Here is a 23,954-nt window from a genome sequence, read left to right on the forward strand (position 1 = left end):
GCAACGGGAGCAAAGCAGACATGATCTCCGTGTAGGATATGTCCTCCTCTGACACTGAATAAAGGCAATTTAAGAAATCAGAACTGTAGTTAATTGTATAAGGTCTGCTATCAGCATGTGTGCATACAAGTTATCTGCACCCTGGTGGACAGAAGTGGTCTGACTCAGCCACAAAACATTTAAACTTTCTACAGGCAAATTATGAATAGATGTGCTATTGACTACAGATATTTTATCTGCCTCAGAATCAGCTTCAACTCCACTACTGGCAGAGGCATGGTGCGCTGACCTAAAATGATGCAAACTAGGTCATTCAGAGAAACTGGAGTGGCGGAGGGGGAGAGAGGTGTGTGATGGTAGTGTGATGGAAAGTGTATGTGGCTGTGAGGAGCAGTTAAAATTTAAATATTAAAATTAGTAACCCAACTGTCAGGTATCTGCACTCCCCATAACTAGCTTTTTCTTTTTTTTTAATGTTTATTTTTGAGAGAGACAGTATAAGGAGGGGAGGGGCGGGGACAGAGGATTTGAAGCTGGCTCTGTGCTGACAGCGGAAGAGCCTGATGTGGGTCTCAAACCCACGAACCAGAAGATCGTGACCTGAGTCGAAGTCGGTTGCTCATCCCAGCACCCAGGTGCCCCTCCCCGCTCATAACTAGCCTGAATGAAACTGACTTCAATTTATTTTTACCTCTTTAACAACAACAACAAAAAAATACGCCGTTCACTGAGACCTTATTAACTTCCAGGAACTCCTATAGCTTTCATAGGGAGAAACTCACCCAAACTTGTCTACTTTCTCATTGCTCTACTAAATAAATACACTGTTTCCTGAGGAACAAAGTAGGGGCATTTCCCCAGGAGCAGTGGGTTCCCACCTCACCATAGTCCCAATCAAAACTTTATCGGTGAGGGGGGCACCTGGCTGGCTCAGTCAGTAGAGTATGTGATTCTTGATCTTGGGGTCGTGAGTTCAAGCCCCACATGTGGGTAGAGATTACTAAAAATATATAAACTTCAACAACAACAACAACAACATTATTATGGGCTTTGGGATTTCATAGACTTGAATTCAACTTTCTTATATATATAATCCTGGGCATTTAGAAAACTGGAACAATACTCTTAAGAAAAATGCTATTAAGATGAAATGTGGTAATGTGTGTAAAGTATGGCGCATAGTAGGTATTCAAAGCAGTAGTTGTGGGTGTTTTTCTTTCATTTTTTTTTTTCTACGTTTCACTGACCATTTTCTGGCCAGAAAATACAATCTTGGGAACGAACTTCAAATGTTGAAAATGCTTGATAGCTACCACTAGGTTCCTGTATGTAGAACGGACCCCATAAATAATTTCTGCGTGAAGAAGTCATCTATTAAATAATAACGATCACTCATGCACTAAAATTGCTGCCGTCTTAGCATTTCACCAAAGACTCAATATCATAATGTGGGGATAAAATAGCTGACTAAATGTTCAGAGAAAACATTTGGGCTTTTAAATAAAAAATAAAATTTATTAGTCATAGCTGAAGGTTTAGAAAGCAAAAACAAAAACCTGGGGCTCAGTCTTCCGCTGTGCAGTTATTACAGGGATTCACGGGATACCAGATGTGACACATTTAATCACACCACTGATGGTTTAAGTTCTATGTTCCACTTTCGGTTCTAAGAATAGCTCACACTTTTGGAGATTAGAATCCAGAATGATTTGCCCTAATTTCATATTGTTCAATTTAGGAAAAAAGAAAAAGAAAAACAAAGTCTGTCTTGATCAATGAACGCAACAGTTGTACACAATAGTGTTGTCACACTGTCAATTTGCACCTGGAAACATGAGCAGTGGTTAATTTATTGTGTCCTGTAATTATAAATTAAACAATCATGAAATTACACAGTCCACTTAATTGATAAACAAACTGGGAAAAGTTAGCCAACTCTCATGCATTTCTCATGATGACATCTCATTCTCTGTTGGTTTGGCCTGACTTTTTCATTCCAATTCTAGTTATTTTCTGTGTAAATATTTATATTTGTATTCATTTGTTGAGAAAAACTTAGCCTTTAAAGGGACAACTCATGTATAAACGATTAATAATAAGAAAACATGTAAAAATCTGTTTAGCCTGGGGTTAATAAAACTGCAGTGTAGCAAGTGTGAAATGTGATTGGCAACTTCAGATCAAATAATTCTACTTTTTTAAAACAATCTGACAATGTAAAATCAATTTTTTTCCTATAAGAATTTACTCATTGGATAATCTGACCAAAGGTGCATGCATTTTTTTCCTTGCAGACATCTAGTTTTTTCTTCATAAATTAATGAACGTGGATCAATATTTTTAAAAGTCAAAAAGACAAGTAACTAAGTTTGAGTGCCCAGCTCTGTTCAGTTGGTAAGCCAACGAACCTATTCTAAGTGCTTCAAAGTCAATTTTGCTTTGACTTGCTCTAAAACTACTCAGTTCCATTTTAATACCCTCCATCTAACCACACAGAAATAAAAAAGGAACAACGAGCGTGTCAACGGTCCAACCTGTCACACATCATAATTCACAATTAGAGAAAACTTTAATTAGGTCTGACAGGGAAAAGCCAATTGACACCCACTCCAGTTTTAATTTCCCATTCTTTTTAGTTTGGAGATCCCAAGATGAGACTAAGATCTTTGGTTCTGGTGTGGTCATATGCAAAACGTTGCAACAGGTTTGAAATGAAATACTAAGGACCGAGCAGCAAATTTGCCTGCATCAATATGGATTAAGAATTCACAGGAAAATCGGTCATCACCAACAAATAGCCTTTACTGAACCCTCAGCAAGTAAATAACTCGTTCCTGCAGAAGTGCGCCCGCCACGCAGCCACCAGGACCACGTCAAATCCACCAGGCATCCCTACCAAGCGGTACCTCTTTGTGTCCTGGGATTTACACCCCTCCCCCCAGAGGCCCGCACATCTCGAGGAAGAGGAGAGCTAGGCTACCATCTCTCCTTGGTACCGCCAGGGCGACCTCAAAGGCAGTAGCTCTGGCCCTTCTCCCGGCTTCTGGCTGGGCCCCGGCGGACCCAGAGGCGCGGGCAAGTCGAATCCCTAGGAAGATCGAAGCCTGCTTGCGGAGGCTGCTATCCGCAGTTACTCGGATCCGCCCTCATCTCCTTAGTAATGATGGAAACCCGGCTCTGTACCGGGATAGCCACACACCCTTCCAGCCCCGTCCCTTAGCTTCAGACCGGCTGCAAACCTCGCCTTCCTCCCCAGGCCCAGGTCTCCTTCTAAGGGCCCACCGTCGGGGCTCCCCGCTGCCCCCCGAAACCAATCCAGGACCCAGAAAGCAGGCTGAGCGCCGTCCCGTTCCCTCCTTGGCTTTAAACGTAGTGCCCCGACCTGGGCCTGAGGACAGGAGAGGGGTGACCGGTCAGCTCTGGAGGGGCCCGGGCCCCCACACTCACCATCCTCCCGCCGAATCCCTCCTCCTCCTCCTCCTCCTCCTTCTCCTCCTCCTCCGGCCTCCCCCGTTACCAGGGGCAACTGCTGCGGCACCGCCCCCGACGTCCCTCGCACGCACAGCGGAGGAGCAAAGCAGTCATACGGGGCGTGGTCCAGCTCCGCTTTCCCTAAAGTGCGCAAGCGTGCCAAAGTGCCCGCCCACTGCGCAGGCGGGCTGCTGGGTCCACGGGAGGCAGCGGCCCGCTGATGGAGACCCGGGGAATGGTTAAAGCTTGCCCACGTGGCTAGTGGGCGCTGCCCGGCCTGTGATTGGTCGGGAAGGAGGGGGGCGGGGGCGGGATGAGGGGCGGTTCCGGGCCTGGGCAGCAGGTTAGTACTGGCCAGGCTTCTAACGCAGGGTTCTTCTGTTGGCAGTTGTCTCAGTGCATTCTTTTCGGGGCCAGGTAAGGGGTCTTGGGAGGAGGCCGCCTACCACACCTTCCTTTAGACCCAACATCCCGGGAGGGAGCTTGGATTTCTGTCCTGACTGCTCGGGAGGGGCTGCTGCCGAAGCTGGGATTCCACCTGCGAAGCCACGTGGCGCGAATAGTAGCCTGGGGCTGCTCAGGGGCCTCTCCCTGTGGACCCCAGCTCCATAGCTGAGGGGTGGGGACATTATGAGATATGCATCTTTCTCCACACCTGTGTTAGGGTCCAGGATGGAGGAGTCCCGGTGGTGGGAGGCTGCCTGTCGGAGGGCAAGAGACAGCCTGGGAATTGGCCCTGAACGCTGAGGTGAGCCGATGGCAGCAGGGGTGAAAGAAAGGCGTTTTGGAATGGCCAGGTTTTGCTAAGAAGCGTTGGACCAGGCGGTGCACCGTTTGCAGTCCTGGAGGAGGCAAAAAACGGGCCTGCACTTACAGGCAAGCAAGAGCGAAAGGGATTCTGGGTGGGTTGAGAGGTGCTACCTCCCACCCCTTCCCCATGCTGACGTCAGAAAGAGGAATTAATCTCATATGTACCAGGTCCAGTTCTAGACTCTCGCGACACAGCAGGGGGACGAAATCTGCCTTCATGGAAATTACATCCTTCCTAGTGGAATGCTTTTCACATAAGATTTCATTTCACTTTCACGGCCCTAGAAATTGGTTGTTTTAAGCTATATAGAGTCGGGACTTGAACTCAGTTCTGACTCTTGAGGAAATGACTTTAACACTATTGTATTGTACAGGCAGGTGGAAAAGAACGACTTATGTTTGTGATGTGAACTCAGAACTTTTTTTGAGTTGATAAAGTGTTGCGACTAATGACAAACCTGGACGTTTGCAGTCGTGTGTGTACCTCTTGCCTCCCTCACTGGTTTCTTGTGAGGATTATGTGAATTATTATGTGTCAAGTACATAAAATACTGCCTGGCACATAGGAAGTGCTACATAGGTCTTAGCTATTATTGTTCCATCTAGGTTTTTGGGCTTTGCCCCTCTTCCTATAAGCAGGCTTTCCATTCTAGTTAAGATCACTGGAATGAAGGCAGATTTCCCCTGAATGGTCCTTAGCTGTTTATGTATTCAACTAAAGTGTGTTTTTAAACGTCTGCTGGCTGCATACTTGCTTCAGATCCTTGGAGAGAAAACTCAGTTCAGAACCTTGATTAAATAGGTGCAAGATGAATGGCTAATTCAGAGCCTGCACTCCTACCATCTACCCATCTCTAGCCTGTTGTTTCTTTTGTGAAAAAGTCAGGGCAGACTTCTCTTTCTGAATTGTCTGGTGTCTAACATCATGGTCTCCTTGGGGTCACAGCAGTGTACCTGGGCTTGCTTGTGTAATTATTAGCCTCATTCTTCCAACTTTCTCTAGGCAGCCTTGGCACCATCCCTCCCCCATCTCAAGTGGTCTTTGTGTTCGATCTTGAGTCTTTGGCTGCCTTGATCTTCCACTGATGCAAGTACCAGTGATGATGTTTTGTTTTTCTTCCTACGTGGGATACAAACAGGCAATCTTGAGTCCTTTCTCCACTTGCAAGAAGATACCTAGAGGGAGTTTGGAAGCCTGTTCCCTGAGCTGTGATACTGTTTGCCAGAGAAAATCAACTTTTTTTTTTTTTTTTTTTTTAACGTAAGCTGTATCTGTAACGTGGGGCTTGAACTCAGGAACCCAACATCAAGAGTCGCATGCTCTACCAACTGAGCCAGACAGGCACCCTGAAAATCAAATCTCTATAAGAAGAATGAGCATTACTTCAGGAGAGGTAATAAGTTGTTTCATTTTTCCCCTTTTCTCTCTTTTTTTCTCTCTCTCTTTCCTTCTTTCTCCTTTCCTTCCTCTCTCTCTCTCTCTCTCTCTCTCTCTCTCCCTCTCCCTCTCCCTCTCCCTGTAGTATGGAGAGGACCAATCTAACTGACCCTAAGCCTTGTGACCTTGGGAAAGTAGGCCCTAGCTATTGTCAGATAGTTGGATGAATGAACAGGATGGAAGCTGTTGACCACTATTGCTGTGGTTAGTGTAGGCTGTGTGTACCACGGATGTTCACCCTGCTGGTTCAATTGATGGGAACCTTTCTAAGCATCAGTTTCCTCTTCTGTAATTTGAGACCTTGGATCCCTTACGTATTTGAGCTGTGACATTCTCCAATCCTCAAAGGAAAGGGAATTATCGGTCAGTCACCTGTTTGATTTCCAGTTCTCCCCTTGTTCCCAGTAGTAGAACCATATTCCTTCAGAATTGGGGCCACCCTGGACATGATTATGACTTCTTTAGGGAATACTAGATGCAGCTCATGTAGGAAGAGGGAGAATAACCGTTAGAGCAAACCTAGGGACCATGTACCCCCTCCATGTAGGAGGGGTAGGCCATCAGCAGCTTTGTGACAGAAAGCCTGCTCTTAATTCTGTAACCAAGACAGGTTCTGAGTTTGACTTGAAAGGGTGATGTCCTTGATGCCTAGAGAGCCCGGGAATAAGCTGAAATGCATTTCAGGCAGGCAGTAAATATTTTTAGAGGTCCCACGAGAGCTACATATGAACCTTGTAATCTGCCAGGGGAGGCTAACTTTACACAAATTACTGTACATGATAAGAAAGTGATGATTACAAAGCCAAGCATATTGCAAATGAAGATAGGATGCTGTGAGAGTATATGACAGAAGGGTTTGAGTATGCCCTGAAGGAGTCCTGGACCTGTGCCCATTGGGGGGCAGGCAGCAGATATTTGGGAAATGTTTTATTTATTATTATTTTTTAATGTTTATTCTTTTTTGAGAGGGAGAGAGAATCCCAAGCAGGCTCCATGCTATCATTGCAGAGCCTGATGCAGGGCTTGATCCCATGAACTGTGAGATCATGACCTGAGCTGAAATCAAGAGTCGGATGCTTAACTGACTGAGCCACCCACGTGCCCCGGGGGAAGTGTTTTAGACATAGAATTTAGGTGTGTGTGTGTGTTTTTTTTCCTTACGTTTTGTGTAATACAGGGGCTGAGCTCCTATTCTGACCTCAGTAATGAGGGCAAATTTTCTTGAATAATAGCAAATGATTACCCCTTCATGATAGAAGTATTTCCGTTATGAAAGGCAGAGGACTTTCTAGTGTTGGGTTGAGGATGGAGAGAGATGTCCAAGGACAGGCTGTGTGTGTGTGTGTGTGTGTGTGTGTGTGTGTGGTGTGAAGAAGGAAGCGTAGCATGTTCTTTTGGGCTGTCTCCAGCAGGGGAGTGGGGCTGCAGCACGGGGCTCTATAAGCCAAGGCAGTGTGTGATCTGTTGGCCACTCCTTTTAGCCCCCTGTAGGGTCAGGGAAAGTAAACTCTTGCCTCTCTAGCATTCCTGGGTTCAGTTCTGACTGCATGAAATACCTTTGGTCTTTGAACCAACCTGCAGGAGGCCAAGTCAGCCTTTCCACAGAGGGCAAAGCCCAGAACTTTCCCTTGGGCTTTGTGGCGGAGTGAGAGAGGTAGGAGTCTGGCAGTGGACACTGGCTGGCTGGCTTCTCACTTCTCCAGAGGTGAGTGGTGGCCTCAGGGCCAGGTGAGGATACCATGGAAACTCCATGTTAGGTCTCCCCTTCTCTTCTGGCTCCTTTCTCCCAGGAAACGACTCACCCCCAGCATGTCAACTTGGTGAAGTCTCTCCCACCCCAACAAAAAAATCTAAACATTGGCCATCTCTCCCTTTATTGCATTTGTTGGCTACTCAGGCCTCCTACCTCTCTGGATGTTCTTTCTCATCTATTTGGGCTTCCTTTTTTTGGCTTGCCTCTTAAATGTAGTGGTTTTCAGGGCATGTCCTCAGCACTTTATCCTTCCCGTTCTGTGCATTCTTACTGGAAAACTTTATCTTTTTAAAAAAAAATTTTTTTTTAATGTTTATTTATTTTTGAGACAGAGAGAGACAGAGCATGAATGGGGAAGGGGCAGAGAGAGAGGGAGACACAGAATCGGAAGCAGGCTCCAGACTCTGAGCCATCAGCCCAGAGCCTGACGCGGGGCTCGAACTCACTAACCGTGAGATCGTGACCTGAGCTGAAGTCGGACGCTCAACCGACTGAGCCACCCAGGCGCCCCTGGAAAACTTTATCTTAAACTGCCTCGATGCTGCTAACTCATCACTTTACTTTTTTTTTTTAATGTTTATTTATTTTTGAGACAGAGAGAGAGAGACAGACAGACAGACGGAGAGACAGAGCATGAGCAGGGGAGGGGCAAAGAGAGAGGGAGATGCAGAATCTGGAGCAGGCCCCAGGCCCTGAGCTGTCAGCACAGAGCCCAACTCGGGGCTTGAACTCACGAGCTGTGAGATCATGACCTGAGCTGGAGTTGGACACTTAACTGACTGAGCCATCCAGGCGCCTCTCATTGTTTTACTGCTAATTCAGACCTCCGTACTTTCTTTTAAGCCTTAATACCCAGTTGCTGAGAAACTTGACCTTTTATTCAGCATTTACTTGAATTCTTGAACTAGGTGCTAGGGTAGCAGAGTGAGCAAAATGGACATAATCCCTGGCTCCAAGGAGCTTATGGCCTAGAGGGGAAGGTAGGCATTAATAACACAGAGGGTCACCTGGGTGGCTCATTTGGTTGAGTGTCTGACTCTTGATTTTGGCTCAGGTCATGGTCTCATGGTTAGAGAGTTGGAGCCCCATGCCCCGAGTCCGGCTCTGCACTGATAGCCTGGAGCCTGCTTGGGATTCTCTCTCTCTCTCTCTCTCTCTCCCTCTCCCTCTCCCTCTCCCTCTCCCTCTCCCTCTCCCTCTCCCTCTCCCTCTCCCTCTCCCTCTCCCTCTCCTCTCTTTCTGCCCCCCCCCCCCATAAATAAACTTAAAAAAAATTTAAAAACTGAAACCACAGAGTGTTAAGGCAAACTGGTATGGCTCTGAAGAAAGAGCACAGAGCCAAGAGGGCTTACACAGAGCGCCTCATCTAGTTGCCAGGATAGAAGTGGTAAGGGTCCTTCAAAGGATTCCCTGAGGAAAGGTTTAAGCCAAGATCTAAAGGATGAGTAGGTGCTTCCTTGCAAGTAACTCTGGACTGTCCTGGAGAGCAAAAGGCTACTTTTTGAGGGAGAGGGTGGACCCTTGAAGTTATGTGCTAATACATCTGCTTTTCAGGCTGCTATTTATTCTGAGCTGGCTCTGCTGTGCCTTCCCTGGAAGCTATAGGGGTGCATGGGTCTTTATTGGGGTGGGAGTCTTGGGTAGAATTCTTCTTTTGTTTTACCTCTACTTAATATAAAACATTTATTTTTAACTAGTCCTATGGCTTCCACCAGCAATATGTTTCCTTTCCCTAATACTGTCAATACTGGCTTTGTTTGCTTAATTTTGTGAGTGCTTTTGGAGTTTGGTGAATGTATAACTCGAGATGACTTTAAATCTTGCTCAAACTGTGCCAATGAACTTGTTATGTAACGTATATAGAAAATCCTCAGTTAAGGTGATGGTTTTCTTTTTTTTCCCTAAGTTTATTTATTTTGAGAGAGAGGGAGGGAGGGACAGGGGCAGAGGCAGAGAGAGGGAGAGAGAGAATCCCAAGCAGGCTCTGCACTGTCAGCGTAGAGCCCAATGTGGGGCTCGAACTCACAAACTGTGAGATCATGACCTGAGCTTAAGTCAGACACTTAACTGACTGAGCCACCCAGGCGCCCCAAGGTGTGTTTTTCAAGGAAAAATAAAAGACCTAGTCGTAGAAGATAGAGAGTTAAATCTGAAAATTATTCCTTAAAAAAAAAAAAAAAAAAAAAAAAAAAGGATGGGTAGGTGTTAGTGAAGAGGGGAAGGAAGAGTATTCTGGTCAGGGAATGGCATTTGTAAAGGACCTGAGACAGGTGGCAGCCTACTGCATTTAAGAAAGTCTCATGGTACTTGGAACTCAACACATGGAAAATCCAACTACCTGTTTTGTCTTTTTAAAAAAAAATTTTTTTTTAATGTTTTTATTTATTTTTGAGACAGAGCATGAGCAGGGGAGGGGCAGAGAGAGAGGGAGACATGGAATCCAAAGCAGGCTCCAGGCTCCAAGCTGTCAGCACAGAGCCTGATGCAGGGCTCGAACCCACGAGCTGTGAGATCATGACCTGAGCTGACGTCGGTTGCTTAACGGACTGAGCCACCCAGGCGCCTCTCCCTGTTTTCTCTTAAAGACTGTTTTTCTATATTCTTTGTCTCGTCACATTATGGTCCAAGTCAGAAATCCTGTATATCACTCTGGATACTTGTGATCTAGGTCAAACACCCTCCCCACCCCCCACCCCCCAGTCCCCCTCTCTGGTATGCTTCCAGTTTAGAGTGAGCTGGGAGGGAGAAACAGCTATTTTGTAGCGCACACACCTCCCAGTAATTCGATCAAACATGAATTTGGGTGCTGTGGTGAAGGGATTTTGCAAATGTAATTAAAGTCCTAATTGGTTAGCTTTGAGTTAATCTAAAGGGAGATTATCCTGGGTGGCCTGATTTAATCAGATGGAATCCCTTTAAAAGAGGGCTAGGCATCCCCTGGGGTCACAAACTGCAGCCATAGCTGGGCCTCCATTGCTCTCCTTCCCTCCCAGGATCATCCCTTGGTAACTGCTTGCAGCTGCTGGCTTCAGGCTTGCCTAGCAGAATTCCCACAATTACATAAGCCAGTTTGCTAATTCCTCATACTAAACCCATCTTTATATATTTATCAATATTAGGTGAGTATATATAAAGGATATATGTATCCTATTGATTCTGCACCTGTTCTCGAACCCTGACTAATAGACTATTTCTCCTGTAGCCAGTCATTCAGCAAATCCCAAGCTTCTGCTGCTTTAAAAGTTTCTGTCCTTTGGGTCCCTCCTCTCTGTTCCTGTGCATCTGGTTTCATATGAGCTCCACGTCTTCTTGCCTGGATCATTGAAGTTCCCTTTCAGCTGGTCTCTTTGTATCCTGTGAAGTCCTACCGCACTGAGTTTATTTTCATGTCATTGCCCAGAGTTTTCTTTCTTTTAACATTTATTTTTGAGAGCGCACAAGCGGGGGAGGGGCAGAGAGAGAAGGAGACACAGAATCCAAAGCAGGGTCCAGGCTCCGAGCTGTCAGTGCAGAACCTGATGCGGGGCTTGAGCCCGTGAACCGTGAGATCATGACCTGAGCTAAAGTTGGATGCTTAACCGACTGAGCCACGCAGGCACCCCTAATTTTTTTTAACATTTATTTATTTTTGAGAGACAGAGAGAGACAGAACACAGGTGGGGAACAGGGTTATCTTTCTAAATGACACATCTGATCTTGTCACTCTGCTTAAAATCTTGTAATGGCTTCCTGAAATTTCTCAGGCAAAAATTCAAAAGCTGTTTTTAAAAAAAGAAAAAAAGATTTTTGGGATGCCTGGATGGCTCAGCAGGTTAAGCATCCTACTCTTGATCTCGGCTCAGGTCATGATCTCAACAATTCATGGGTTGGAGCCCTGCATTGGGCTCCGTGCTGATGGTGTGGAGCCTGCTTGGGATTCTGTCTTTCCCTCTCTCTCTGCCTCTCCCTCGCTCATGCTCTCTCTCCCTTTCTTTATCTCTCTCTCTTAAAATAAATAAATAAACTTTAAAAAGATATTTTATTTTTAGGTCATCTCTACACCCAATGTGGGGCTTGAACTCACAACCTTGAGATCAAGAGTCACACATTCTACCAACTGAGCCAGCCAGGTGCCCTACAAGCCTTAGCTTTTTTATATAACGTCATTTTCTTTCCTTAGCGTATCAATTTTACTTCCTTTGAAAAAAAAATGTTAGTGGTTCCCTAGAGTTTGCCATGTACATTTACAGCTAATCCAAGTCCACTTTCATTTTTTTTTTTAAAATTTTTTTTTTTTAACGTTTATTTATTTTTGAGACAGAGAGAGACAGAGCATGAACGGGGGAGGGTCAGAGAGAGGGAGACACAGAATCCGAAGCAGGCTCCAGGCTCCGAGCTGTCAGCACAGAGCCTGACGCGGGGCTGGAACTCACGGACCGTGAGATCATGACCTGAGCCGAAGTCGGACGCTTAACCAACTGAGCCACCCAGGCCCCCCCCCCCCCAAGTCCACTTTCAAATAACACTAAACCGCCTCGACCGTAGTGCCAGTAACTTATGCAAGTGTTCCTAGCTACTCCCTTCTGTTACAGCACTGCTGCTATTCATGTGGAGTATCCATAAGCTGTAATCATCGAATACATTGTTGCCGCTCTTATTTTGAACAAACTGTTATCTGTTAACTGTTAACAAGTAGAATAAGAAAAATAAAGGGGTGCCTGGCTGGCTTAGCTGGTAGAGCATGTGACTCTGGATCGCAGGGTTGTAAGTTTGAGCCCCACATCGGGTGTAGCTATTACTTAAACAAAACAAAAAAAAAGAAAAAGAATTTATTTTGCCTTCATTTATTCCTTCTGACACTCCTTTATGTAGGTCTGAATTTATGACCTGTATCATTTTTTTTTTTTTCTCTCTGAAGAACTTCTCATATCTTGCAAGGCAGGTCTATTGATGATAAATTCCCTCAATTTTGTTTTCTGGGAAAGCCCATATTTCTCCTTCACTTTAAAGGATAATTTTGCTGGTGTAGAATTCCAGGTTGGTGGGGTTTTTTTTTTCTTTCAGTGCTTTAAATATTTCACTCTACTTTCCTTGCTTGCATGGTACCTGAGGAGAAATCCAATATAGTTCTTTGTTCTTCTGTAGGTAAGGTGTTTTCTTTTCCCTACCTCAGACTTCTTCCTTGACTTTCTTTGTCTTGATTTTCTGCAATTTGAAATATAATGTGACTAGGTGTAGTTTTTTTTTTTTTTTTTAATTTTAATCTGAGTATAGTTAACATACAGTGTTATATTAGTTTCAGGTGTACAATGTATTACTCAGTACTCATCATAAGTGTACTTTTTTTAATGTTTATTTTTGGGAGAGAGAGAGTGAGTGAGCATGAGCAGGGTAGAGGCAGAAAGAGGGAGACAGAGGATCTGAAGCAGGCTCCACACTGTGAGTGCAAAGCCCAATTAGGGGCTTGAACTCATGACTGTGAGATCATGACCTAAGCCGAAATCAAGAGTCGGCCACTTAACCAACCGAGCCACGCAGGTGCCCCATGGTATGTGTACTCTTAATCCACTTACCTGTTCCATCCATTCTTCTACCCACCTCTGCTCTGGTAACCATCAGTTTTTTCTCTATAGTTAAGAGTCTGTTTTTTTGTTATCTTTTTTCTTTGTTCATTTGTTTTGTTTTTAAATTCCACATATAAGTGGAGACGTATGGTATTTGTTTTTCTCCGACTTATTTCACTTAGCATAATACTCTGTAGGTCCATCCATGTTGTTGCAAATGTCAAGATTTCATTTTTTTTTTATGGCTGAGTAATATTCCATTGTACACATATACCACATCTTTTTTTTTTTATCCATTCATCTATCCATGGATACTTGGGCTGCTTCCGTAATTTGGCTATTGTAAATAATGCTGTAATAAACATAGGGGTGCACATATCTTCTCAAATTAGTGTTTCTATATTCTCTCAGTAAATACCCAGTAGTGGAATTTCTGGGTCATATGGTAATTCTATTTTTAATTTTTTGAGGAACTTCCATACTGTTTTCCATAGTGGCTATAACAGTTTGTATTCCTATCTAGGTGTAGTTTTGTTTTTTTTTCTTCAAAGTTTATTTATTTTTGAGAGGGAGGGAGAGAGAGAGAAGGGGGAAGGACAGAGAGAGAGAGAGAGAGAGAGAGAGAGTCCCAAGCATGCTCTGTGCTTTCAGTGCAGAGGCTGATGTAGGGCTCAAACTCCGCGAACTTCGAGTTCATGACCTAAGCTGAAATCCAGAGTCAGATGCCTAAGTGACTGAGCCACCCAGGCTCACCTAGATTTTTTTTTTTTAAGATTTTTTTTAATCTTATTTTTTTTAACGTTTATTTATTATTGAGAGACAGACAGACAGATAGAGCATGAGCATGAGCAGGGGAGGGGCAGAGAGACGGGGATGCACAGAATCTGAAGCAGGCTCCAGGCTCTGAGCTGTCAGCACAGAGCCCAATGCGGGCTCGAACTCATGAACTGTGAGATCATGATCTGAGCTGAAGTCAGACACTCAACTGACTGAGCTACCCAGGTGTCCCTCTTTTTTTTTTTTTTAAAGTTTATTTATTTATTTTGAGAGAGACAGAGCATGCAAGTGGGGGAGGGGCAGAGAAAGGAGAGAGAGAGAGAGAGAGAGAGAGAGAGAGAGAGAGAGTCCCAAGCAGGTTCTGCACTGTCAGCACAGAGCCCAACACAGGGCTTTAACTCAGAAACCTCAAGATCGTGACCAGAGCGGAAACTAAGAGTCAGATGTTTAACTGACTGAGCCACCCAGGTGCCCCTAGATTTTTTAAAAAGATTTATTTCTAAGTAATCTACACCCAATGTGGGGCTTGAACCCACCACCCCGAAATCAAGAGTCATATGCTCCATTGACTGAGCCAGCCAAGCACCCTTAGGTGTAGATTTTTTGGTAGTTATCCTTCTTGGTGTTTTCTGAGCCTCTTGGACTTGTGGTTTGATGTCTGTAATTCATTTTGGAAAATTCTCAGTCATTATTGCTGCAAATATTTCTTCTGTTCCCTCTCCTCTTCATCTTCTGCATTCCCATTACATGTATGTTACACCTTATGTAATTGCCCCAGCGTTCTTGGATTTTCTGTTCTGGTTTTTTCATTTTACTTTTTCTCTACTTTTCAGTTGGGGAGTTTTCTACTGACACATATTTAAGCTCACTGATTCTTTCCTTGGCCATGTCCAAGGTACCAATGAGCTTATGAAAGGAATTCTCAGGGGTGCCTGGCTAGTACAGTCAGTAGAGCATGTGACTCTCAGTCTCCCAGTCATGAGTTCAAACCCCACATTGGGCATGGAGCCTACTTTTTAAAACAAAAAGAGGGGCGGGGGCCCCTTCGCTCAGTTGGTTAAGCATCCAATTCTTGATTTTGGTTCAGGTCATGATCTCATGGTTCGTGAGTTTGAGCCCTGCGTCAGGCTCCGCACTGACAGCACAGAGCATGCTTGGGGTTCTTTTTCTCTCTTCCCCTCCCATATGCTCTCCTTCTCAAAATAAATACATAAATTAAAAAGTATATATTAAAAATAAAAGGAGTTTGACACTCACCATATTAAATGGGGTGCTTGGCTTGCTTCGTTGGTAGACCATGCAACTCTTGATCTCAGGGTTGTGAGTTTGAGCCCCACGTTGGGTGTGGAGATCACTTAAAATCTTTTAAAGATAAAAAGGTGGGGCGCCTGGGTGGCTCAATCAGTTAAGCATCTGACTTTGGTTCAGATCATGATCTCGTGATTCGTGAGTTCAAGCCCTGCTTTGGACCCTGTGGTGACAGTTTGGAGCCTGGAGCCCGCTTTGGATTCTGATTTGTAACATCTCCTTTTGATTCTTTCTTAGAGTTTCCATTCCTTTGCTTACATTGTCCATCTGTTCTTTGCATGTTGTCCACTTTCCCATTGGAGCCCTTAGCATATCAGTCATAGTTATTTAAATTCCTTTTTTTTTTTTAATTTTAATGTTTTTTAAATTTTTATTTTTGAGAAAGAGAGAGAGGGCGTATGCGTGCGCGCAAGTCAGGGAGGGGCAGGGAGAGGGGGAGACACAGAATCCGAAGCAGAGTTCTAAAGTAAATCAGGCTGAGTTAAAATCCTGGCTCTGCCACTGGCTAATACTTGTGTGACTTGGTAAAGTTGCTTATCTGTGCCCTAGTTTTCTCATCCTTAACATGGGGTTAGATTAAAGGGTATTTATTTTATAGGGTTATTGTGAAGATAAATTCAGAAAATGCATGTCAAGCACCAAGCAAAGTGTCTAGCGTAGAGTCAAAGTTCAGTAAGTGTTAGCTGTGATAAATATCATCTGGTCCCCACATGCCCTGTGTGCGGTCAACGCTGGCTGTTCTTTTTGCCTGGGACACCTCTCCTCTATCTTCTACCCATCCTTCAAAACATTATTTCTTGTTTTCACAAAGCATGTTCAGAATCCCTCATCTGTTTTATTTGTTTTTTAAAGTTTATTTATTCATTTTGAGAGAGAGAGTGCAAGTGGGGGAGAGGCAGAGAGAGGGAAAGAGGGAGAATCCCAAGCAGGCTCTGAAATGTCAGTGCAGAGCCTGATGTGGAGCTTGAACTCAAGAACCACGAGATCGTGACCTGAGTGGAAGCCCAAGAGTTGGACCTTAACCGACTGAGGCACACAGGCGCCGTATCCCTCGTCCATTTTAGATAAAGTGATCATATAATTTACTACCCCAAACAGGACACTTTTGAGAGTGGAAGGGGATGCTATTAACAATTGCCCCAGGACAATAATCCCAGGAAAACTGGGAGATAAGGTCGTCTCAATTTTAGATGCCTCTTCTCTGGTTTTCCATTGCCCTCAGTGTCCACAGCATTGTTCACACTGCTGTCCTTGTGGCTTTACTTGTCTTTTACCTCCCATTCTGTAACTCCTTGAGGGCAGGTGCATTACCTCAGTCAGAGCCATGGCCTGAGACCTCTTACAGGACCAGCATGCACCACACACGTACACAGAAGTGATGAGAGTGATCATGCCACATGTTCATTTTCCCCTTTGTCTATAATTGTTTCTACCTTGAATGTGATCCATGCTTTAGGCCTCTTTCAGATCAATCTATCTTCTTCTTCTTCTTCTTTAAAATTTTAATACTTTTATTTATTTTTGAGAGAGAGAAAGAGACAGAGCGCCAGCAGGTGAGGGCAGAGAGAGAGGGAGACACAGAATCCAAAGCAGTCTCCAGGCTCTGAGCCGTCAGCACAGAGCCCTATGCGGAGCTCAAACTCACGAACCACAAGATCATCACCTGAGCCAAAGTCGGATGCTTAACCAACTGAGCCATCCAGGCGCCCCAGATCAATCTGTCTTCTGGGGTGCACATTCCAGCTCTTCTGGGAAGCCCCCTTTTCTTACTTTGCTCCCCCATCTCTGCTTTTTCTCATCTCCTGTATGTACTGTTGCATATATATTATATCCTGTTCCTTGGGTGGGCTCTTGTTCCCCAGTAACACTCAGCTCCCCAAGGATAGGCACGGTGTTGCCCTTTTTTCCAGTGTCTCCCACAGTATGGTCAAGCACAGGGCTGGCTACCAGCAGGCACTCAGGAAACACATATTAGTGTCGGTTTCTCAGTCTGGGACCATTCACTGGGGCCTGCCCAAACTTAGTCAAACGATGCTAGTGGTGGGTGAAAGCAGGCGTTCTACAACTGCGGGAGGGTTCAGGGCCTCCGGGGCAGACTGTAGTTTGGGGGACAATCCTCATTTCCCCTCTCTGTTCCTTAAGTCCCCAGTTTTGTGTGTGAACAAGATGGAGGCTGATCTGTCTGGCTTTAACATTGATGCTCCCCGTTGGGACCAGTGCACTTTCCTGGGGCGGGTGAAGCACTTCTTCAATATCACAGACCCTCGCACTGTCCTGGTACCGGAGCGGGAGCTGGACTGGGCCAAGGTGATGGTGGAGAAGAGCAGGTGAGCAGCTAGGGGGGAGGGGGCTGGAGGCACTGGGGCAACACTGATGGATCCCTGTGGAGAAGGTAGAAACTAAAGATATGGGAATAGGCAGAGCTCTCAGGAAGGGGGGAGCAGGATGACCTGGGGCAAGGGGCCTGAGAGGTAACTGTGTCCATTATCCTTGGGTGGCAGGATGGGTGTTGTGCCCCCAGGCACCCAAGTGGAGCAGCTGCTGTATGCCAAGAAGCTGTACGACTCAGCCTTCCATCCTGACACCGGGGACAAGATGAATGTCATCGGGCGGATGTCCTTCCAGGTCCCTGGTGGCATGATCATCACGGGCTTCATGCTCCAGTTCTACAGGTGGACCCTGGGAGCAAGGTGGTGGGCAGTGTGGCCACTTGGATCTGCTAGGCAGGGAGCCATATTATGATGACAATCACAGCCATCTTTATTGACCCCTTACCAAATACCAGGCACTGTGTGAAATTCTTTGCGTATGTTACCTCACTTAATCTTCTCATCAGCCCTACAGAGAGGTGCTGTATAGATGAAGAACGGAGGTTCTAGAGAGGTGACGTAACTTGTGCAAGTCCACACACAGCCAGGAAATACGGGTGCCTCTCTAGAACTCTCGACGAATCAGCCATCCTACTTCCCTCTTTAGAAAGTACTTATTCAACAATGAAATATTAACGTATCTTTATAACGTAATGTCCCAGTAAAAAATATAGGAAGGTGACCCCCCCGCCCCTCCTCCCCACTCCCAAATTAGGAAGACCTATAGGAGAGAATAAACTTTCTCTGTAGCTGCTGGATATTTCACTCCTCTCCTTTCCCCTCTTCTTTCTGCCCCTTCTCCCCCATGTATCCATTTGTCCAGTTACTGAGCCAGGCCTTGGGCCAGGTGTTAGGCATATAAAAACTTTAGCCCCTGTCCTTAAAGAGCTTCTCCAGTTTTGTTGAGGAAGCCAACAAGTAAACAGTTATAGGTCAGCTTGCTAATAGGTTGTGGGGAGAACATGGGGTTGTGAGAACGGGGAGCATAGAATGACTCATTGTTCCAGGAAGGGCCGGGGAAGGGTCAGGAAGGTTTTGAAGAAGTGATGTCTCAACAAAGCAAGATTTAGCCATGTATGAAAGGGGTGTGTGTGTGTGTGTGTGTGTGTGTGTGTGTGTGTGTGTGTGTGTTCCAGGCAGAGGAACTAGCCTGTGCAAAAGCCCAGGTGCATGAAACAGCATGGGAAGTTTGGGGAACAGCAGGTAATCTGGGGTATACACCAAGCCTTGCATTGACTCCCCTCTGCGTCTCTGGGCCTTCCTTATGGTAGGACGATGCCGGCTGTGGTCTTCTGGCAGTGGGTGAACCAGTCCTTCAATGCCTTAGTCAACTATACCAACAGGAATGCAGCTTCCCCTACATCGGTCAGGTAGGAGACTTGAACCCCAGGCTGTCCACGTGGGTCAGGAGCAGGTAGCTGTCCTCGTGAGGGGAACAGCCCTTCTAAAGGGTTCTCGGGCTATCTTCTCCAGGCGGGGCTTATTCTGGGCAGGTGACCAAGTCCCTCTTTTTACGGTTTGCAAGTATTTTCTGAGGCTGACTAGGAGAGTATCTTCCTAGACTAGTTCAAAGTTCATTCATTCATTCATTCTCAAATACTTCTTGGGTAGGTGTCAAGTGCCAGGCATGGTTCTAAGGTCCCTGCTCTTATGGAATTTAAGGACTTGTAAGGAAGCAAGCACGATAATCTTAGATTGTAACTGCTGCCATTAAGGAAATAAACAGGTGACAAGATAACAAACAGCAGAGGGGCATCTGTGTAGATGGGCTGGTTGGGGGAAGTCTTTTCTGTGGGGCCCGTATTTCTGCGGATTTTTGAAGGATAAGGATTTAGCAACGTGGAGCCGACAGAAGAATTCCCCATATAGGGAGCGACAGCATGCAAGGGTTCTGAAGCAGAAATGAGTTTGCTCTTTGCTTAAAGTACTGAAGGTGGCCCAGGGGGCTGGAGCGTTGTGTGTGTTTAGGGGGGCATGTCATAAGACAGGATGGGGGATAGTTCACATGAGCTTCTCAGGCATGAAGCCTCGTGTCCAGACTTTCTCAATGAAGTCTTGGTCTTGCCCTCAGCCGGCAGGGCTTCCCACTCCCAAGCATGTCTTTCCTCCACTAGGCAGATGGCCCTTTCCTACATCACAGCCACAACCACCGCGGTGGCCACTGCTGTGGGCATGAACATGTTGACAAAGGTATGGTCTGGGGCGGCTGTGGGCATGGTGGCCACTAGGGGGCAGCAAAGTCCTAGGGAAAACTTTGCCCAGGCCTGGCAGTACCCTTGTCTGGGTGAGTGGGGTATGGCCCAGAGCAAAGCCAACCAGTGGGAGAGGTAACCGAGCTAACCCCAGGTTGGTCTTTCTTGGGTCTTTGAGGGAATTTGGGTTCCTAGACCAAATGTCTGGATGAGTGGCAGAAGCAAGGTCTCATTTCTTGGTTTATAGTCCTTATTGTTCCTTTCCCCCAACAGAGAGCTCCACCCCTGGTGGGCCGCTGGGTGCCTTTTGCCGCTGTGGCTGCTGCTAACTGTGTCAACATCCCAATGATGCGACAGCAGTGAGTATGGGGCTCCCTTTGCCTCCCTGCAAACCCTAAGGTTAGTGGGGCCAGGGCAGGAAACCAAGGCAGTGGGTGGCTTTGGGGGCTGAGGTGGGTGTGGGGAGGGCTGCCGGGCTGCTCCAACAGTGATGGCCACAGGAGTGGCAGGTGACTTAGGTTTAGTCTGTGTTGAATGTTGTGGGAGTCATTTTTTGGATCGTGTGGGATGAGGGTGGGGGTAGGGTGGACTCTGGGGGTTTGTACGAGATCGTGTCCTTTCAACTGCAACTGCAATTTAAGTTGTGATCTCTGCCTACTTCCAAAGCCCTGGGCATGGCTTACAGAACGAAATGTAGCAAAGCGAGGCGTCCAAAGATAGAACAGAGCCAAGAAGCTTTGAAAGAAGCCAGAGGAGTAGACAGATGTTTTCCAGGCACCCGGCTCTAAGCTTCGCAGCAGGCAAGGTTAAAGGAGAAATCCGTGTGTCTTGTAGTTGTTTTCTGACTCGAGAAAGCATAGATGTTCCTCTGTTGTAAAACTTAATGACGTAATATACATAAAGCACTCACAGTAGCTCTTGGAAGGGATCAAGTGCTACCTAAGCATTAGCGATTATTGCTGCCGTTACCGTCACGGCCTTCATCACCATCACCAGTCTCTACTAGCCCTGTTTTCTTGGGACTGCTAGCAAGCGGGAATTCAGCACGATAGCGCTTGTGGAAAGAGTCCACCACGGGAAGAGTCACGCGTACACATTGTTCCTCTCTTTCCCTCCTCTATCCAGGTGCTCCTTCCCAACAAATGAATGAGCCCCAGCCACCTATCTGGTCTGGGGTCGAGTGCTGTCGAGAACTGGCCAGAGAATAATAGCCAGTGCAGCCACTATTTATGGAGCAGTCACTCTGTCAGGTGCCGGATTAAGTACTTTGCAGGCATTGGTCCCATTTAATCCTCACCCATTCCTATGAAGCGAGTGCCAGGATTATCCCCATTTTGCAGATGAGGATAACTGAGTCTTTAGAAGGATTTGGGAACCTGCTCAAGATCAAAGACTTACTCAGCATTTTCAGGATCCAACCTAGGCAGTCTGAGCCCCAGCCTAGCTCTCTTAGCCACCGCCCTAGATCACTTCCAAGATGTCACTCACTGGAATACAGAAGGAAGATCAAAGGGCCAGACTGTAGGAGGTGGCTTCCTGGAGCTTGAGTGTGCTGGCCTTGGTTACCTGCTGTGTCACATTGCTGGCGAGCTTCCAGCACACCCTTCCCACGTTCAGCAGCTCCTGTCTGTGTTTAGGGAACTCATCCAGGGCATCTGCGTGAAGGACGGAAATCACAGTGAGATTGGTCATTCCCGGGTGAGCAGAGGCATCCCTTTGGAGTGGGAGGAGGGAATTCTCTTATACCCTGTTTTGTTGTTCGTGGTCAGAGCCGGCCCGGGTTCTGTTGCAGGGTCCCCCTGACTCCGTCCTCCTTCCCCTTGATTTCTGTACATTTCTTGTTCAGAACAAGCTTGTCATGTCCTTTCTCCATCATTTCTGGTCCTGAAGCCATAAAAGTCTAGCTAGGTGAGAGAGGGCTGGGTGAGGATACAGCCCCTGACAGATCCATCCCTTCCCCTTTACCAACTCAGACCTGATCCTGACCCTTGACCCAGCCTGCTGGTGCAGTCCACGGATACTGGATGAGGTCATGCCTAACAACTTGCTCTTTTCTGCCCTCAGAGAGCTGCGGCCATAGGCATCACCCAAGTGGTCATTTCTCGGATCACCATGGCAGCCCCTGGCATGAGTAAGATAAAGAAGTCCTCCTGTCCTGGGGGACCCTGGAACACGTGATGGAGGCCTCAACCACACTCAGCTTTTGGGTGGGAGGTGGGGCCCCAGCTTCTATAGCCATGCTTCTCAAAAAACAAGTGATAGTTCTGGGATGTGGTAGAAATTGCAACTAAGGCTATGCTGGTGACCGTATTACATTGTATAAATCTATCAGATCCACGTGCTGTATACCTTACTCCTACATAGTGCTGGAGTGCAGAAGCCCACGGGAGACCACACTGTAGTTCCCAGAACATCAGTCAGAGATGTGGGGAAGAAAGTTCTTTTCATTCCACAGATACTCCTCAAGTACCTTCAATGTGCTGGGCACAGTGTGGGGTGCCAGGAAGACAGTGGTAAAGAAAATAAATCCCTTCCCCTGGTTTTGCTTTTAGCAGAGGCATGTTACAGAGTAGGATAGGAGATTTGTTTGCGTGAGCCTTCAAAGATTTAAGTTTTGAGAAGGATGCTTGGGGCCTGCGGTACATGTCCTGTCACAGGTGTGCAAGTGGAGAAGTTTGGGAAGCATCCTTCTCCTAGGACTTAGGGGACAGCTTGGGGGTGGCTGCACCTACACAGTCTTCAAGTATTTTCAGGAACGTCAGGGGAGGTGGAGGGAATCACCTGACTTTGGGAAGGGGTCTTGGAGAGAGTCTTATGGCCTTCCCCCAAGATTCTCCCTGGTCTCTTGCAGTCTTGCTGCCAGTCATCATGGAAAGGCTGGAGAAGCTGCGTTTCATGAAGGTGAGTGGGGTTCCCTTTTGCATCTTCTCTGCCCAGAGCCCCCCAGCCATACTTAGGAGCACCTGATCCTTGTCCTTCCCTCTAGCTGCTGGCCTTACCTCCTTCAGGGAGGGCCCATACCAGTCCCTGCTGGCTGCCCGCTTTAGATGCCATAGCTGGTTGCTTGACCTTGTCCGTAGAGAGCAAGAGGAACCCTGTTCTCCCTCCTTCACGGCTAGGCGTTTCATTCCTGTAGGTTTCTGGCTGACTGAGCAGGGGTAGGGCAGGCGTGGGTTTCACATTAAGATCCGTGAATCTTACGTGGATCTTTCTCTTTGTTTATTTTTTTTTTGTCCAGAAAGTCAAGGTCCTGCATGCCCCGTTGCAAGTTCTGCTGTCGGGGTGCTTGTGAGTAACGCGTTTTCTCGTTGTGGGTTCTGTGGCAGCTGGGTCACCCAAGCACTGTCTTCTTGTGTCGCCCATGTTGGAGAACGTGCTCTCTTTTACCTGACTTCCATAGTGCCTGAGCTCTGTATGTGGGCCACACCGAGAGCTCTCGCCCCATGTTTCTTGAAGGCATCAGGCTGGCTGGGCTCTATGCACACATCCGCATGGAGAGCGGAGTGCTTGGGTGCCTTCCTGTCCGGGGCCTCCTCTGACCTTCGGACTGGAGAAGAGAGGAAGACCACAATCCAGTCCCACTACAAAAAAGAAATGATAATTCTGTGACAGTGATAGAGGTGTCCGCTAATGCTGAGGTGGTAAGCGTATTGCAATGTCTCACCGTATCAAGTCAACATGCTCTACACCTTACATGGACACCGTGTTCTATGGCAACTATATCTCCGTATAAATCAATTAAGTAAATACACAGACCTGCTGAGACATAACAGTGATGGGACAGCCTGTGGCCGTCACGTGTCCCAACCTCGCACAAAATGAAAACACCATAGGCGCCTGGGTGGCTCTGTCGGTTAAGCGTCTGTCTCTTGATTTTGACTCAGGTCATGATTTCCTGGTTCGTGAGATCGAGCCCTGTGTTGTGCTCTGTGATTACGGCACAGCCTGCTTGGGATTCTTTCTTAATCCCTCTCTCTCTGGTCCTAGCCCGCTCACACTCTCTCCCCCCCCCCGCCCCCCAAATACACAAACATTTGAAAAGTAAGTAAATGGACTGCCTGGGTGGCTCAGTGGGTTAAGTGTCTTGGCTTTGGCTCGGGTTATGATCTCACAGTTCCTGAGTTCAAGCCCAGCGCTGGTCTCTGCACTGACAGCTCGGATTCTGTGTGTGTCCCTCTTTCTCTGCCCCTCCCCTGCTTGCGCACATGCGCGCGCTCTCGCGCTCGCTCTCTCTCTCTCTCTCAAAAATAAATAAATAAATAAGTAAGTAAGTAAATAAAACACAAGCCATGG

General features: G+C 46.6%; 2 protein-coding genes across 6 annotated transcripts in view; one reads left to right on the plus strand and one right to left on the minus strand.

Annotated features, from left to right (window-relative positions):
• The window catches only part of ARL3 (ADP ribosylation factor like GTPase 3), a 37,274-nt gene extending 33,794 nt beyond the window's left edge, over positions 1-3,480 (minus strand). Inside the window, exon 1 of the mRNA XM_042909351.1 lies at positions 3,448-3,480. Coding sequence (XP_042765285.1) covers positions 3,448-3,450 — 3 coding nt within the window. The 5' untranslated portion in view covers positions 3,451-3,480. The remainder of the gene's footprint in view (positions 1-3,447) is intronic.
• Positions 3,481-3,789: 309 nt separating this feature from the next.
• Positions 3,790-23,954, plus strand: part of WBP1L (WW domain binding protein 1 like) — an 87,060-nt gene continuing 66,895 nt past the window's right edge. The window contains exons 1-13 of one of the 5 annotated variants that reach the window (XM_042909340.1): positions 3,798-3,814; positions 4,136-4,219; positions 5,548-5,675; positions 17,243-17,427; positions 17,602-17,772; positions 18,741-18,839; positions 19,584-19,659; positions 19,935-20,020; positions 21,299-21,359; positions 21,726-21,792; positions 22,117-22,174; positions 22,513-22,562; positions 22,900-22,949. In XM_042909340.1, coding sequence (XP_042765274.1) covers positions 5,655-5,675; positions 17,243-17,427; positions 17,602-17,772; positions 18,741-18,839; positions 19,584-19,659; positions 19,935-20,020; positions 21,299-21,359; positions 21,726-21,792; positions 22,117-22,174; positions 22,513-22,562; positions 22,900-22,949 — 924 coding nt within the window. In that variant the 5' untranslated portion in view covers positions 3,798-3,814; positions 4,136-4,219; positions 5,548-5,654. Of the gene's footprint in view, positions 3,815-4,135; positions 4,220-5,547; positions 5,676-17,242; positions 17,428-17,601; positions 17,791-18,740; positions 18,840-19,583; positions 19,660-19,934; positions 20,021-21,298; positions 21,360-21,468; positions 21,793-22,116; positions 22,175-22,512; positions 22,563-22,899; positions 22,950-23,954 lie in introns of those variants that run through there. The other 4 variants (XM_042909346.1, XM_042909341.1, XM_042909343.1 and 1 more) reach the window with 4 other exon arrangements.

The sequence above is a fragment of the Panthera leo genome, chromosome D2 (genome assembly GCF_018350215.1).
Source record: "Panthera leo isolate Ple1 chromosome D2, P.leo_Ple1_pat1.1, whole genome shotgun sequence".
Classification (NCBI taxonomy): Eukaryota; Metazoa; Chordata; class Mammalia; order Carnivora; family Felidae; genus Panthera; species Panthera leo.